Source organism: Somniosus microcephalus, chromosome 27 (genome assembly GCF_052327205.1).
Source record: "Somniosus microcephalus isolate GS21.2 chromosome 27, FLI_Smic_1.0, whole genome shotgun sequence".
Taxonomy (NCBI): domain Eukaryota; kingdom Metazoa; phylum Chordata; class Chondrichthyes; order Squaliformes; family Somniosidae; genus Somniosus; species Somniosus microcephalus.
The window spans coordinates 17,712,219-17,727,183 of NC_141013.1; the positions used below are offsets into that span (position 1 = coordinate 17,712,219).

The following is a 14,965-nucleotide window of genomic DNA, read 5'->3' on the forward strand; positions in this document are numbered from 1 at the left end:
GCAAGGGGCCATTCAAGTGGGGAGGAGTGAAAGGGAATGCAGTTGCGGTAGGGGACAGTACAGTCAGGGGGATAGATACTGTTCTCTGCAGCCACGACCGGGAGTTCCGAAGGTTGTGTTGCCTGCCCGGTGCCAGGGTTAAAAACATCTCCTCGCAGCTGGGGAAGAACTTGGAATGTGATGGGGAGGATCCAGTTTTTTTTTTTCTCTTTTTAGGCCATTTCGGCCCATCGAGCCTGCACCGACACATATCCCACCCGATCCCCGTAACCCCTACACCAACACATATCCCACCCTATCCCTGTAACCCCACGTATTTAATCCCCCTAACACTAAGGGTCAATTTATCATAGCCAATCAACCTAACCCGCACATCTTTGGACTGTGGGAGGAAACCGGAGCACCCGGAGAAAACCCACGCAAACACGGGGAGAATGTGCAAACTCCACACAGACAGTCGCCCGAGGCCGGATTCGAACCCGGGTCTCTGGCGCTGTGAGGCAACAGTGCTAACCACTATGCCACCGTGCTGCTTGTCGTGGTCCACGTAGGAACCAACGACATAGGTAGAACTAGGAATAAAGTTCTGCTGAGAGAGTTTGAGGAGTTGGGGTCCAAATTAAAAAGTAGAATCGCAAAGGTAATAATCTCTAGATTGTTACCTGAGCCACGCGCCAATTGGTATAGGGATAAGCAGATTAGAAGGTTAAATGCATGGTTCAGAGAGTGGTGTGGGAGGCAGGGATTTTGCTTCATGGGGCAGTGGCACCAGTACTGGGGAAAAGAGGGAGCTGTTCCGTTGGAATGGGCTCTGCTTAAACCGGGCTGGGACCAGTGTCCTGGCGAACCGAATAACTCGGGCAGTAGACAGGGCTTTAAACTAATGAAGGGGGGGGGGGGGGGGAGGATTCAGGAAAGAGTACATTTAAAGGCAGCAAGAGAAATATCAAGGCTGCAGAGCAAAGTTTTGTGTAAAAATGAGCAGAGTGGGTCAGGAAGGGACAGAGAGTAACAAAGGTAACAGGGCATCAGTGACTAACGTGACATCAGGGAAAAATAGAAAAAAGTCAAAGCTAAAGGCACTCTATCTGAATGCACGAAGCATTCGCAACAAAATAGATGAATTAATAGCGCAGATAGAAATGAATAGGTTTGATCTAATAGCCATTACGGAGACGTGGTTGCAAAGTGGCCAAGGTTGGGAACTAAATATTCCAGGATACTTAATTTTAGAAGAGAGAGGCAAAATGGAAAAGGAGGAGGGGTAGCCCTGATAATAAAGGATGGGATAAAGACAGGAGAGAGAAAGGATCTTAGCTCCGAAAATCAGGAAGTGGAATCAGTTTGGGTGGAGCTAAGAAACAGCAAGGTGCAGAAAACATTGGTGGGAGTTATTTGTTGGCCCCCAAACAGTAGTTGTAATGTAGGGCAGAGTATAAATCAGGAAATTAGAGGCGCATGTAAAAAGGGTAATACAGTAACCATGGGGGACTTTAACCTACATCTAGACTGGGCAAACCAAAATTTGCAGTAATAGTGTGGAGGACGAATTCATGGAATGTATACAAGATAGCTTTCTAGGTCAGTATGTTGAGGAACCAACTAGGGAACAGGCTATATTAGATCTAGTGTTGTGCAATGAGAAAGGGTTAATTAATAGGGGCCCTTAGGGAAGAGTGACCAAAATATGATAAAATGTTATATTAAGTTTGAAAGTGATTTTGTTAAATCCAAAACTAGGGTCTTAAATCTAAACAAAGCAAACTACGTAGCTATGAGGGGCGAGTTGGCTAAGGTAGATTGGGAAACTACATTAAAAGGAATGACAGTAGACAAGCAATGGCTAGCATTTAAAGAATTAATGCATAATTTACAACAAATATACATTCCTTTAAGGCAGAAAAAACCCACAGGAAAAGTGGTCCAACCGTGGCTAACAAGAGAAGTTAAAGATAGTATTAGATCAAAGGAAGAGGATTATAATGTTGCCAAAAAGAGTAAGCCTGAAGATTGGGAGGATTTTAGAATTCAGCACAGGAAGACGAAGAAAATGATAAAGAAAGGGAAAATAGAATATGAGAGTAAACTAGCGAGAGACAAAAAAACAGACTGTAAAAGCTTCTATAGGTATGTAAAAAGGAAAAGATCAGCAAAAGTAAATGTGGGTCCCTTACAGGCTGAGACAGGAGAAATTATAATGGGGAATAAGGAAATGGCAGCGAAATTAAACAAATACTTTGTGCCTGTCTTCATGAAAGAAGATGCAAAAAACCTCCTGTAAATAGTGGAGAACCAAGGGTCCAGCGTGACTGAGGAACGGAAAGAAATTAGTATTAGTAAAAAAAAGTGCTGGAGAAATTAATGGGACTGAAAGCTGATAAATCCCCTGGACCTGATGGCCTACAACCTAGGGTTTTGAAAGAGGCGGCAATAGAGCTGGTGGATGCATTGGTTGTCATCTTCCAAAATTCTAGAACGGTTCCCGCAGATTGGAAGGTAGCAAATGTAACCCCACTATTTAAGAAAGGAGGGAAGAGAGAAAATGGGGAACTACAGTCCAGTTAGCCTGACATCAGTAGTAGGGAAAATTCTAGAATCTATTATTAAGGACATGGTAACAGGCCACTTAGAAAATAATAATAGGATTGGGCAGAGTCAACACGAATCTGTTAAAAGTTTTTGAGGTTGTAACTAGCAGAATAGACAAGGGGGAACCAGTGGATGTGGTGTATTTGGATTTTCAGAAGGCATTCGATAAGGTGCCACACAAGAGGTTATTAAACAAAATTAGGGCTGTTGTTATTTCAGATTTCCAGCATCCGCAATATTTTGCTATTGTATTAGGGCTCATGGGATTTGGGGTAATATACTAGCATGGATTGAGGATTGGTTAACGAACAGAAAACAGAGAGTAGGAATAAACAGGTCATTTTCGGGTTGGCAGGCTGTAACTAGTGAGGTACCGCAAGGATCAGTGCTTGGGCCTCAGCTATTCACAATCTACATCAATGGTTTGGATGAGGGGATCAAATGTAATATATCCAAGTTTGCTGATGATACAAAGCTAGGTGGGAATGTAAGTTATGAGGAGGATGCAAAGAGGCTTCAAGGGGATTTAACTAGGCTAAGTGAGTGGGCAGCAACATGGCAAATGGAATATAATGTGTTGAAATGTGAAGTTATCCATTTTGGCAGGAAAAATAGAAAAGCAGAGTATTTTTTAAATGGTGAGAGATTGGGAAATGTTGGTGTTCAGAGGGACCTGGGTGTCCTTGTACACAAATCACTGAAAGTTAACATGCAGGTACAGCAAGCAATTAGGAAAGCAAATGGTATGTTGGCTTTTATTACAAGAGGATTTGAGTATAAGAGTAAAGACGTCTTACTGCAATTATATAGGTCCCTGGTGAGACCAAACCTGGAGTATTGTGTACAGTTTTGGTCTCCTTATCTAAGGAAGGATATACTTGCCATAGAGGGAGTGCAACGAAGGTTCACCAGACTGATTCCTGGGATGGGGGGATTGTCCTATGAGGAGAGATTGAGTAGACTAGGCCTATATTCTCTGGAGTTTAGAAGAATGAGAGGCGATCTCATTGAAACATAAAAAATTCTTACAGGGCTTGACAGGGTAGATGCAGGGAGAATGTTTCCCCTGGCTGGAGAATATAGAACATAAGAACATAAGACATAGGAGCAGGAGTAGGTCATTTGACCCCTCGAGCCTGCTCCGCCATTCAATAAGATCATGGCTGATCTGACCAGGGGGTCAGTCGCAGAATAAGGGGTCGGCCATTTAGGACTGAGATGAGGAGATATTTCTTCACTCAGAGGGTGGTGAATCTTTGGAATTCTCTGCCCCAGAGGACTGTGGCGGCTCAGTCGTTGAGTATATTCAAGACAGAAATCGATAGATTTTTGGATGTTAAGGGAATCAAGGGATATGGGGATAGTGCAGGAAAGTGGAGATGAGGTAGAAGATCAGCCATGATCTTATTGAATGGCGGAGCAGGCTCAAGCGGCTGAATGGCCTACTCCTGCTCCTATTTCTTATGTTCTTATGTTCAGACTGTTTCCAATCTCTGCATACTTTTTGATCCTGAGTGGAGTTTCCAATGTCGTATCTTTTCCATTATAAAGACCACCTACTTCCACCTCCATTCACCCGTCTCTGCCCCTGCCTTAGTCCATCCACTGCTGAAACCCGCTTCCATGCCTTTGTCGCCTCCAGACTTCACTATTCCAACACTCTCCTGCTGTCTTCCCATCCACCAACCTCCATACATTTCAGGTCATCCAAAACTCAGCTTCCTGTATCTTATCCTGCACCAAGTTCCACTCGCCCATTAGCCTTGTGCTCACTAACCTACATTGGCTCCTGGTCCCCCAATGCCACAAATTTAAAAATTCTCATCTTCATGGACTTTCTCCTCCTCATTTCTGTAACCTTCTCCAGCCCTACAACCCTCCGAGACCTCTGCGTTCCCCCAACTCTGGCTTCTTGAGTATCTCAAAATAGAAACATAGAAGATAGGAGCAGGAGTAGGCCATTCGGCCCCTCGAGCCTGCTCCGCCATTCAATGAGATCATGGCTGATCATCCAAATTCAGTACCCTGTCCCTGCCTTCTCCCCATATCCCTTGATCCCTTTAGCCTTGAGAAATATATCTAACTCCTTCTTGAATATATTTAATGAACTGGCCTCCACTGCCTTCTGTGGTAGAGAATTCCACAGGTTCACCACTCTCTGGGTGAAGAAATTCCTAATTTCTGTCCTAAATGGCTTACCCCTTATCCTTAGACTGTGATCCCTGGTTCTGGAATCTCTTCACCACACCATTAGCAGCTGTGCCTTCAGCCGTATAGGCCCGAAGACCTATAATTCCCTCCCTACACCTGTCTTTTCACCTCCCTTTCCTTCTTTAAGACCCTCCTTAAAACCCACCTCAATGACCAAGCTTTTTGTCACCCCTCCGAATATCTCCTCCTTTGGCTCAGTGTTGATTTTTATCTGATTACGTCTCTGTGAAGCACCATGGGACATTTTTCCATGTTAAAGGTGCTATATAAATGCAAGTTGTTGTTGCATGGGAGATACAGAGACCAACATATCTGACCAACATTCATGGACTACGACATTTCACGAAGAACAAGACAGGATCTCAGCAGGTTGCAGATTATTTCACTGATCTAAATAGAAGTTCTACTGATGTACTACATACAGAAATATAATTTACAAAATTTAGGGCAAAGAAAAATGTTTCTTTGCCCTCTTACACACTATTCCAGTGTGGACTCACCTGGGCCTTTACTGCAGACTACACCATCCATAGCTGAGTTTTACCTGACAGATAAATGCCAGTGCCAATTTATCCAATATACAATTTTGTATTAGTAACCTGCTACAACCCTTCGAGACCTCTGCATTCCTCCAACTCTGGCTTCTCAAGTATCCCAAAATCCCTTCACCACACCTTTGGCGGCTGTGCCTTCAGCCGTCTGGGCCCTAAGACCTAGAATTCCCTCCCTACACCTCCCTGTCCTTCCACTTCCCTTTCCTTCTTTAAGACCAGCCTTAAAACTCTCGTTTACATTGGAAAACCCCTTTCCTTTGTAAGTGTAATGCTTCTACAACTACAGGAAACTTTCTGGTATCCGGCATGGACGGGACCGAGCTGGTGCCGGTCTATCAACATTGCCGGAGAATCGAGCGCTATAGTTAAAACATAGGGAGCTTCTGAGCTCCGTATCTAGCAACAAACCCTGTTGCTTAGCAACAGCTTCAAAACAATCAGCACAGCTTGCAAGCGTCTCTGTAGCTTAGCAACAGCTTCAGTTAGACGCTTGCACAGCCAGAAATGAGTAAAAAAAAGTAACTAAAAGTAAAAAAAGTTATCTGAACCGACTCCTGAATTTTGCCGGTTAACTGACATTTCCGGTTATTTAGTGGCCGGTTAATCGAAAGTTTCCTGTAATTAAGTATTAAAAATCACCCTACGCTCCTCGCTGTCACTTTCCTCCCAGGAGTGCATTCCCAACCTGCTGTAGGTGCTTTTCCTGGTCACCTGAAGTGCTTTTGGCTGCCAGTCCCAGTTCCCTGGTGGCTCCTTGCTGCTTGTCCTGGCTCCTACTTGAAGCTGCTGCTTTGGAGGCTCTTTGCCAGCACTGTGGGAGCACCTTCATCACACGGACTGCAGCGGTTCAAGCTGGCGGCTCACCACCACCTTCTCGAGGGCAATTAGGGATGGGCAATAAATGCTGGGCTTGCCAGTGATGCCCAGATCCCATGAACAAATAAAAAAAATAATAACCCCAGAGCTGGTAGGAATTCCCACCCACAGTACTCAGCAGAGAATCTGCTCCTGAAATGAAGCAAAATGACAACTTGAGGCAGGAGCCATCAGGGAATGGAACTGCAGTGATTCCCAAAACAGATGCTCGTGAGTCCCTGAGGGGGTTCTGACTCACAGGTCGAGAGTCACTGCATTAGGATATCTCAGGAACAAAATTCACCAACATAACAGACACTGCACTTCAAAGCAATTTATTGTATGCAAAGCACTTTAGGATGTTCTGGAGAGATGTGATAAGGTGCTGTACAAATGCCAAGTTCTTTTTTTTTCCTAAAACAGAATTGCTAACCCATTTTTGATGTTTTATTTTGGTGAATCATTTACAGTTAGAGAAGAAAAATATCAGAGTTGTATACCTTTATACTGAACACCCGTTTACCTATCTGCAGGATAGATAGGGTAAACACTGGAGACAGCGGATATCCTGCTTTATATTACAATATATATATATTGATTGTACAATATTTTTTCATATTACATAAAGAAAATGCCAAAACTGGGAAAGGATAGTACCGTGAGGAAAAAAATAATTCAGTAACATCCCTGCAGCCATTCCATAATTGACACAGATTTTAAAAATAAATTTTAAATAACTTTTTTGTTTTGTTTTACTTAACTGTGCAGAGATTGTGACTATAATACTGCATCTCCTACACAACGATTTTGTACACATCATCACAGAGATCACACAGTGCCCATACTAAATACAAGCCATGTGCAGCCACACAGATGCCTTACCTGTTCGTGGGTACCTATATGAATCACACCTTCGTGTCTCGAGCATGGGTGAAGTCACATGGATAATTTCGACATTTGACTCATCGTTCTCTTCATAAAATATCCTGAAAATCCTTCCTCCGTCTGAAGCTGGGAAAGAATTTCAATTTCAAACATCAACGAATCAGCCATTAATGTTAAAGTGATAAGTTTGAGTTTTTACTTATTTATTTGTTGGGGCGTCTGGAGAAAAACTTCAAAGCTTTATGTCTTCTATGTATTTATCCTGTGGTTTTTCAACTCCGTAAATAGATTAAATAAGGTTCAGAAAGCACCAGAAGTACCAACTGTACACAGTCCATTGGAAAGAGTGGGCCTGGCTTTAGGTTCTTATGACGACGTGAACCTGTATTTCCTTTTGAAACTACACAAATCTGCCCATCCTCTCTCTCATCTGAAAAGGCATAACTAATTACATATCTTCATTCACACCACTTGTTCAATTTTCAGTCAGTAACAATGCAAGTATTGGGGCAATTGTAGAACATCGGCTCATTGTTACACGGAGAAACTAGAGAGCTAACTGTCAGGTCAATATCACTCACCCAATGACGTGATTTACGTATACAGAACTCACAGTCGTTGCTGTGTGACATGTGGTCAAACCCACAGATGTTCAGTCTTAACCTAAGCCACTGAGCGAATCCGAGTCAAACACTTGCATCATATGATACAGTTTGTTACCAAGTCTCAAAATTGCCCCTTACAGTCAGATAAGGTAGAAATGTGCAGCTTCCAAATCCGTCCATGGCCTCGCCCCTCCCCATCTCTGTAGCCTCCTCCAGCCCTACAACCCTCCGAGATCTCTGCGCTCCTCCAATTCTGGACTCTTGAGCATCCCTGATTTTAAATCGCTCCACCATTGGTGGCCGTGCCTTCAGCTGCCTAGGCCCTAAGCTCTGGAGCTTATAAAATTCTAACAGGACTAGACAGACTAGATGCAGGAAGGATGTTCCTGGTGGCCGGGGAGTCCAGAACCAGGGGTCACAGTCTAAGGATAAGGGGTAAACCATTTAGGACAGAGATGAGGAGGAATTTTTTCACCCAGAGAGTGGTGAACCTGTGGAATTCTCTACCATAGAAGGCAGTAGAGGCCAATTCATTAAATATATTCAAGAAGGAGTTAGATATATTTCTCAAGGCTAAAGGGATCAAGGGATATGGAGAGAAGGCAGGGACAGGGTACTGAATTTGGATGATCAGCCATGATTGCACTGAATGGCGGAGCAGGCTCGAGGGGCTGAATGGCCTACTCCTGCTCCTATCTTCTATGTTTCTATTCCCTTCCTAAACCTCTCCACCACTCTCTCCTTTTAAGATGCTCCTTAAAACCTACCTCTACGACCAAGCTTTTGGCCACCTGTCATGATAGCTCCTTATGTGGCTCGGTGTTAAATTTTGTTTGATAACGCTCCTGTGAAGCGCCATGGGACATTTTACTACGTTAAAGGCGCTATATAAATGCAGGTTGTTTACGCAACTGGTTATGTGCTAATTATTTAACAGTCCAGAGTGCACCTTACTCAGAAGATTGTACAAAATATTTACAAATCTAATTGTTCCTATCCCTCGGCAGCTATATGGGTGATGGCAGATCTCCATTACCTTGTTCAAGTGACTAGTCTTCGTGTATGCTGCTGTACAGTGAGCATCAGAAGGCTGATTGCTTGCGTAAGGCATCACAGGTGAACCTGACCCTGTTTTCATCGAACATTGCCACATGTTCCAGCGGGGTCAATGGATAGCAGCCAGAAGTGGGAACCCTGGCTAACATTTTCCCCCCTCCCTGTCCAGGGGGACTGAGTCCAATGATAATGCCCCAACCTGGGATCAGCTCACAGATTGTGAATTTAACCCGACATCTTCCTGGTCCGAATACCACGCTGGCTAGTGGAGAGTAACTGATTTCAATAGCATTTCATTCAATATCATCCCAGGCGTTCACTTAATGGACATACTTACTGTCCTCGGCAACGGGACACCACCAGTACCCTGTATACCGGTCAAACTCTTCCTGGAGTACAAAGCTGGAGATGCCTGCAGATTTGGGATCATCCTCCAGGTTGGGCAAACCTTAATGACAAAAGTAGGAGAAAGCAAATATCAGGATGCAGAAAAAAAAGCAAAAAACTGCAAATCTGAAACAAAAACAGAAAATACAGGAAACACACAGATATCGTCCTGTTTCGCCACAGGCACTGAGTGACCTGTTTGTTGATAGCATTTCCTGTCCGATTGTAAGATCAATCCATATTCCATGTGGTAATATACAATATATTTTTATTAAAGTCAAAAAATACAGGCTTTTAATTCCTGATTAAAGATGTGTGTTCTATTTTTTGCTCTGAAATTGTCTTATGGGTATTGTGTTTTGGACATACTTTGGATACAGAATGCAAAATATACTGGATTTACTGTATAAAGGTTACAAAGCAGCATTTGGCAAGTCAGCAGTAGTTTGTAGAAAATCCTGACAGTTTGTCCTGCTCTCTGGGAGTTTTTGGACAGTATTCTTTCCTGCCGTTTCCTTTGTACCTTCTTCCATGTTTTGCATTCATTGTTTCTCCTCTGCAGGCTGTGTTGCCTTCTTTTGAGTTTATTCTGCAATCTCTGGAATATAGGAACAGGAGTAGACCATTTAGCCCCTCAAGCCTGTTCCGCCATTCAATGAGATCATGGCTGATCTGCGACCTAACCACATATACCCACATCCCTTAATATCTTTGGTTCACAAAAATCTATCAATCTCAGATTTTAAATTAACAATTGATCCAGCATCAATTGGCATTTGTGGAAGGGAGTTCCAAACTTCTACCACCCTTTGTGTGTAGGAGTTTGTTAAACTAGTAAGATGGGGGGGGCAGGGATCTACAAGAAATGAAGCCAGCCTAAGTATAAACAAAACAGGAAAGGAGAACATAGGAAAGAGTAAAGTAAGAGAGGACATTGATGGCCAGGGAATAAATGGAGTTATAGAAAAGGAGTGTAAAAAGATAGTTAAAAATAAAGTGAAAGGAACTGCTATTAAAAGTGAGTTAAACTGTCTGTACAGAAATGCACACAGTGCCCGTAATAAAACAGGGGAGCTGGAGGCAATCATGCGTTGCGAGGAACCAGACATAGCAGGGATTACTGAGACATGGCTACAGAAAAATCAGGACTGAGAATTAAACATTGCAGGGTACAGCACATTTAGAAAAGATAGCGAGAGAAAAAGGGGAAGTGGAGTAGCTGTACCTATTAGAGGTAAGATAAGGCAGTAGAAAAAAGTGACGCAGCTATCAGCAAGACAGAAATAGAATCCATGTGGATAGAGATAAAAGATAATAAAGGATCAATCACACTAACAGGGGTAGTCTACAGACCATGGCCACCTAATAGTGGAAGGGAGGTGGAGGAAGACATATGCAAACAAATTAGGGAAATGAGTAAAAAACATAGAATAATCATCATGGGGGATTTCAACTGCCCAGATATTAATTGGAGAGAAGAGGGAGGTAAAGGGGATAAGGGAATGGAATTCCTACAATGTGCACAAGACTCCTTTCTAACCCAATATGCAAAAAGCTCAACAAGGGAGGATTCGCTATTAGATCCAGTAATGGGGAATGAACCAGAGCAGATAAGAGAAGTAAAAGTAGGGGAACATCTAGGCAGTAGTGACCATAAATATAATACGCTTTTAAAATAATAATTGAGAAGGACATAAGTATGACGAAGGCTAGGCTAAGAGTGGAGAAAAGCTGATTTTGAGGGGCTGAGAATAGAACTTGGGAAAATAAAATGCACAATAACATTGGCAAAGAATGACATATAACAGCAATGGGAAACATTTAAAACGGTGTTCAACAGAGTCCAAGAAAAATATATTCCGCTAAAAAAGAACAAGCTAAACACTAATGAGACACCATAGATAAATAAAGCCATAAGGGAAAAAATGAGGGTAAGGAAAGAGGCAAACATTAAGTACATGGACAGCAGGGGGAGAGCATGATAAGGGAAAATACAAAGAGGTTAGGGGAGAAATCAAAAAAAATTAGGAAGGCAAAGAGGAACTATGAAATTAAATTATCATGGATAAAACAAAATGGTAAAATATTTTACAGGCACATCAATAAAAAAAGGAAGGTTGAGATGGGAATAGGGCCACTAAGGGGTGGACAGGATAATACCACAGGCAGTGATAGAGATGGCAGAAATATTAAATAATTACTTTGCTTCAGTATTTACCAGGGAGATAGAACAGGTGCACAAGACATTGGATCATGAGATTAGTAATGAAATAACTGCATTTAAAATAAAAAGAGATATATTAAATAAACTAATCAAACTCAAAGAGGAAAAAAAACCCATGTCCAGATGGATTACATCCGCGCATTTTAAAAGAATCTAGGGAAGAGATAGCAGCGGTGTTACTACACATATTTAATAATTCATTAGAAAAAGGGGTAGTGCCAGAGGACTGGCGGATAGCTAACATAATACCTATATTTAAGAAGGGAGATAGAACATGTCCAGGGAACTATAGACCAGTCAGCTTAACATCGGTGGCAGGAAAAACAATGGAATCCCTACTAAAGGAGAAAATAGAAGAACATCTAGAAACAAAACATATAATAATGAATAGTCAGCATGGATTTCAAAAGGGAAAGTCTTGCTTGACCAACCTCATTGAATTTTTTGAAGAGGTAACAGAAAGAATAGACAAGGATAATGCAGTACATGTAATTTATCTAGATTTTCAAAAGGCCTTCGATAAGGTACCACATAATAGACTAATGAATAAAGTCAGAGAATGCGGAGTCAGGAGACAAGTAGCAGAATGGATAGCTAGCTGGCTTCAAGACAGAAAGCAGAGAGTAGTGGTAAAGTGTAGCTATTCACAGTCGCAGAAGGTGGGTAGTGGTGTTCCACAAAGATCAGTGCTGGGACCACTGCTGTTCACAATTTACATTAACGATTTAGACTTTGGAATCAAAAACACAATTTCTAAACTTGCGGATGACACCAAATTGGGAGAGATAGTTAACACTAAGGAGGACTGCAACAAATTACAGGAAGACATTAATAAACTTGCAGAATGGACATATAATTGGCAAATGAAATTCAACACAGATAAATGTGAGGCATTACATTTTGGTAGGAAGAATAGGGAGGTCACTTATCACTTGGAGGGTGCGAGTCTGGGTGGGGTAGAGGAACAAAGGGATCTCGGAGTACAAATACACAAATCACTCAAAGTAGCGACACTGATTAACAAGGCCATAAAAATGCAAACCAAGCACTAGGGTGTATTTCTAGAGGGATAGAATTGAAAAGTAGTGAAGTTATGCTAAACTTGTATCGAATCTTGATTAGACCACATGTGGAGTACTGCGTACAATTCTGGTCACCATATTATAAAAAGTATATAGAGGGACTGGAGAGGTTGCAGAGGTTTACGAGGATACCAGAAATGCGGGGGTATAGCTATCAGGAAAGGATGAACAGGCTGCGTCTCTTTTCTCTTGAAAAAAGGCTGAGGAGTGACCTAATTGAGGTCTGTAAAATGATAAAAGGTTTTGATAGAGTGGATACAGAGTGTTTCCACTAGAGGCCATCAATATAAGATAGTCACCAAGAAATCAAATAGGGAATTCAGAAGAAACTTCTTTACCCAAAGAGTGGTGAGAATGTGGAACTCGCTACCACAGGGAGTGGTTGAAGCGAATAGTATAGATGCATTTAAGGGGAGGCTAGATAAGCATATGAGGGAGAAGGGAATAGAGGGTTATACTGATAGAGTTAGATGAAGAAAGACGGGAGGAGGCTCGAATGGAACATAAACGCTGGCATGGACTGGTTGGGCTGAATGGCCTGTTTCTGTGCTGTATATCCGATGTAATCCTATGAAGAGTGTTTCCTAATTTCACTCCTGAAAAGTCTGGCTCTAATTTTGCTCTGGCTCTGTTATGCATTAAGGACCAATAATGACATGAGTTATCTTGTGGTTATCAACCCCATCATCATTGAACCCCACTGCCCTTCCTGTACCCATGAGCCAATTTCAATACCCTAATCCTTGCCTTCAAGCCACACCATGGCCTCACTCTACCCTATCTGGGCAATCTTCTCCAAGCTATTTTCCCACCACACGCCTTCTGCTCACCCCCTTGACTGTGGATCACCGCTCCTTTCCCATTCCCGCCATCAGAGGCTGATCTTTCAGCCTCTACTCTCGTCTCTGGAATTCTCTATCAAAACCACTTTGCCATGATTTTGGACTTCCTCTCAAATTCCTTCCCTTCCTACTCTCCCTTTGTGAAGGGCCCCGAGGCACTTGTCTATGTAAGTTTTCAAACTGCGGTTCCTGGACCCGGGAAGGTCCCGAGGTTGTCAGATTTGTCTGTCTGCCTGTCCGTCAGCAGTTTCCTGATTTTTTTTCTTATTTAGTACATCATTTCTGTAGCTGTATACGAAGAAAAAAGGGATAACATTATAATATTTTCAGCTTGATGACATGGGCTTTTGGAAGTTAGGAAGTGCGAGCGTGTCAGGGAATTCCCCAAACAAAGCAGGCTGAAAAACCAATGATGCAAATTTAAATTGTTGGCTGACCTCGTTTACAGTGAGGGAGGGTTGTTGGTGTGTTTAATTGCTGCTGGTAGACGTCCAGGAATACAGACAAAATCATAGAAAACATCCCCTTGTTTGGCCTTGCAAAGTACTTATCTTCCATTGTTTTTGACATCATACTATCAGCACACATCCCATATATCGCTGTGGATAGAAGGCTATCATTGGCTGATTTCACTGGCTGTAAAGTGCTTTGGGACGTCCTTAGGTTGTGAAAGGCGCTATATAAATACAAGTCTGTCTTTCTTTTATTGGACCAGATTCCAAATATCACTGTGGGGAGAGGGCTATCAGAACAGATCTGATGTCACTGGGGAGAGAGGGCTATCGGAATAGACCCCATAGGTCACTGGGGAGAGAGGGCCATCGGAACAGATCTGATGTCACTGGGGAGAGAGGGCTATCGGAACAGATCTGATGTCACTGGGGAGAGAGGGCTATCAGAACAGATCTGATGTCACTGGGGAGAGAGGGCTATTGGAACAGATCTGATGTCACTGGGGAGAGAGGGCTATCAGAACAGATCTGATGTCACTGGGGATAGAGGGCTATCGGAACAGATCTGATGTCACTGGGGAGAGAGGGCTATCAGAACAGATCTGATGTCACTGTGGAGAGGGGGCTATCGGAACAGATCTGATGTCACTGGGGAGAGAGGGCTATCGGAACAGATCTGATGTCACTGGGGAGAGAGGGCTATCGGAACAGATCTGATGTCACTGTGGGGAGAGAGGGCTATCGGAACAGATCTGATGTCACTGGGGAGAGAGGGCTATCGGAACAGATCTGATGTCACTGGGGAGAGAGGGCTATCAGAACAGATCTGATGTCACTGGGGAGAGAGGGCTATCAGAACAGATCTGATGTCACTGGGGAGAGAGGGCTATCGGAACAGATCTGATGTCACTGGGGAGAGGGGGCTATCGGAACAGATCTGATGTCACTGTGGGGAGAGGGCTATCGGAACAGATCTGATGTCACTGGGGAGAGAGGGCTATCGGAACAGATCTGATGTCACTGGGGAGAGAGGGCTATCGGAACAGATCTGATGTCACTGGGGAGAGGGGGCTATCAGAACAGATCTGATGTCACTGGGGAGAGAGGGCTATCGCAATAGATCTGATGTCACTGTGGAGAGAGGGGGCTATCGGAACAGATCTGATGTCACTGGGGAGAGAGGGCTATCGGAACAGATCTGATGTCACTGGGGAGAGAGGGCT

At 43.1% G+C, this 14,965-nt stretch overlaps 1 protein-coding gene across 2 annotated transcripts in view; it reads right to left on the bottom strand.

The window, feature by feature from the left end:
- LOC147100019 (dipeptidyl peptidase 8-like) overlaps positions 1–14,965 on the bottom strand; it is a 49,514-nt gene that overhangs the window by 20,162 nt on the left and 14,387 nt on the right. For both annotated transcript variants that reach the window (XM_085968589.1, XM_085968590.1), the window contains exons 6-7: positions 9,093–9,203; positions 7,092–7,220 (exon numbers count right to left, since the gene is read on the bottom strand). In XM_085968589.1, the coding sequence (XP_085824715.1) occupies positions 7,092–7,220; positions 9,093–9,203 (240 nt within the window). The remainder of the gene's footprint in view (positions 1–7,091; positions 7,221–9,092; positions 9,204–14,965) is intronic.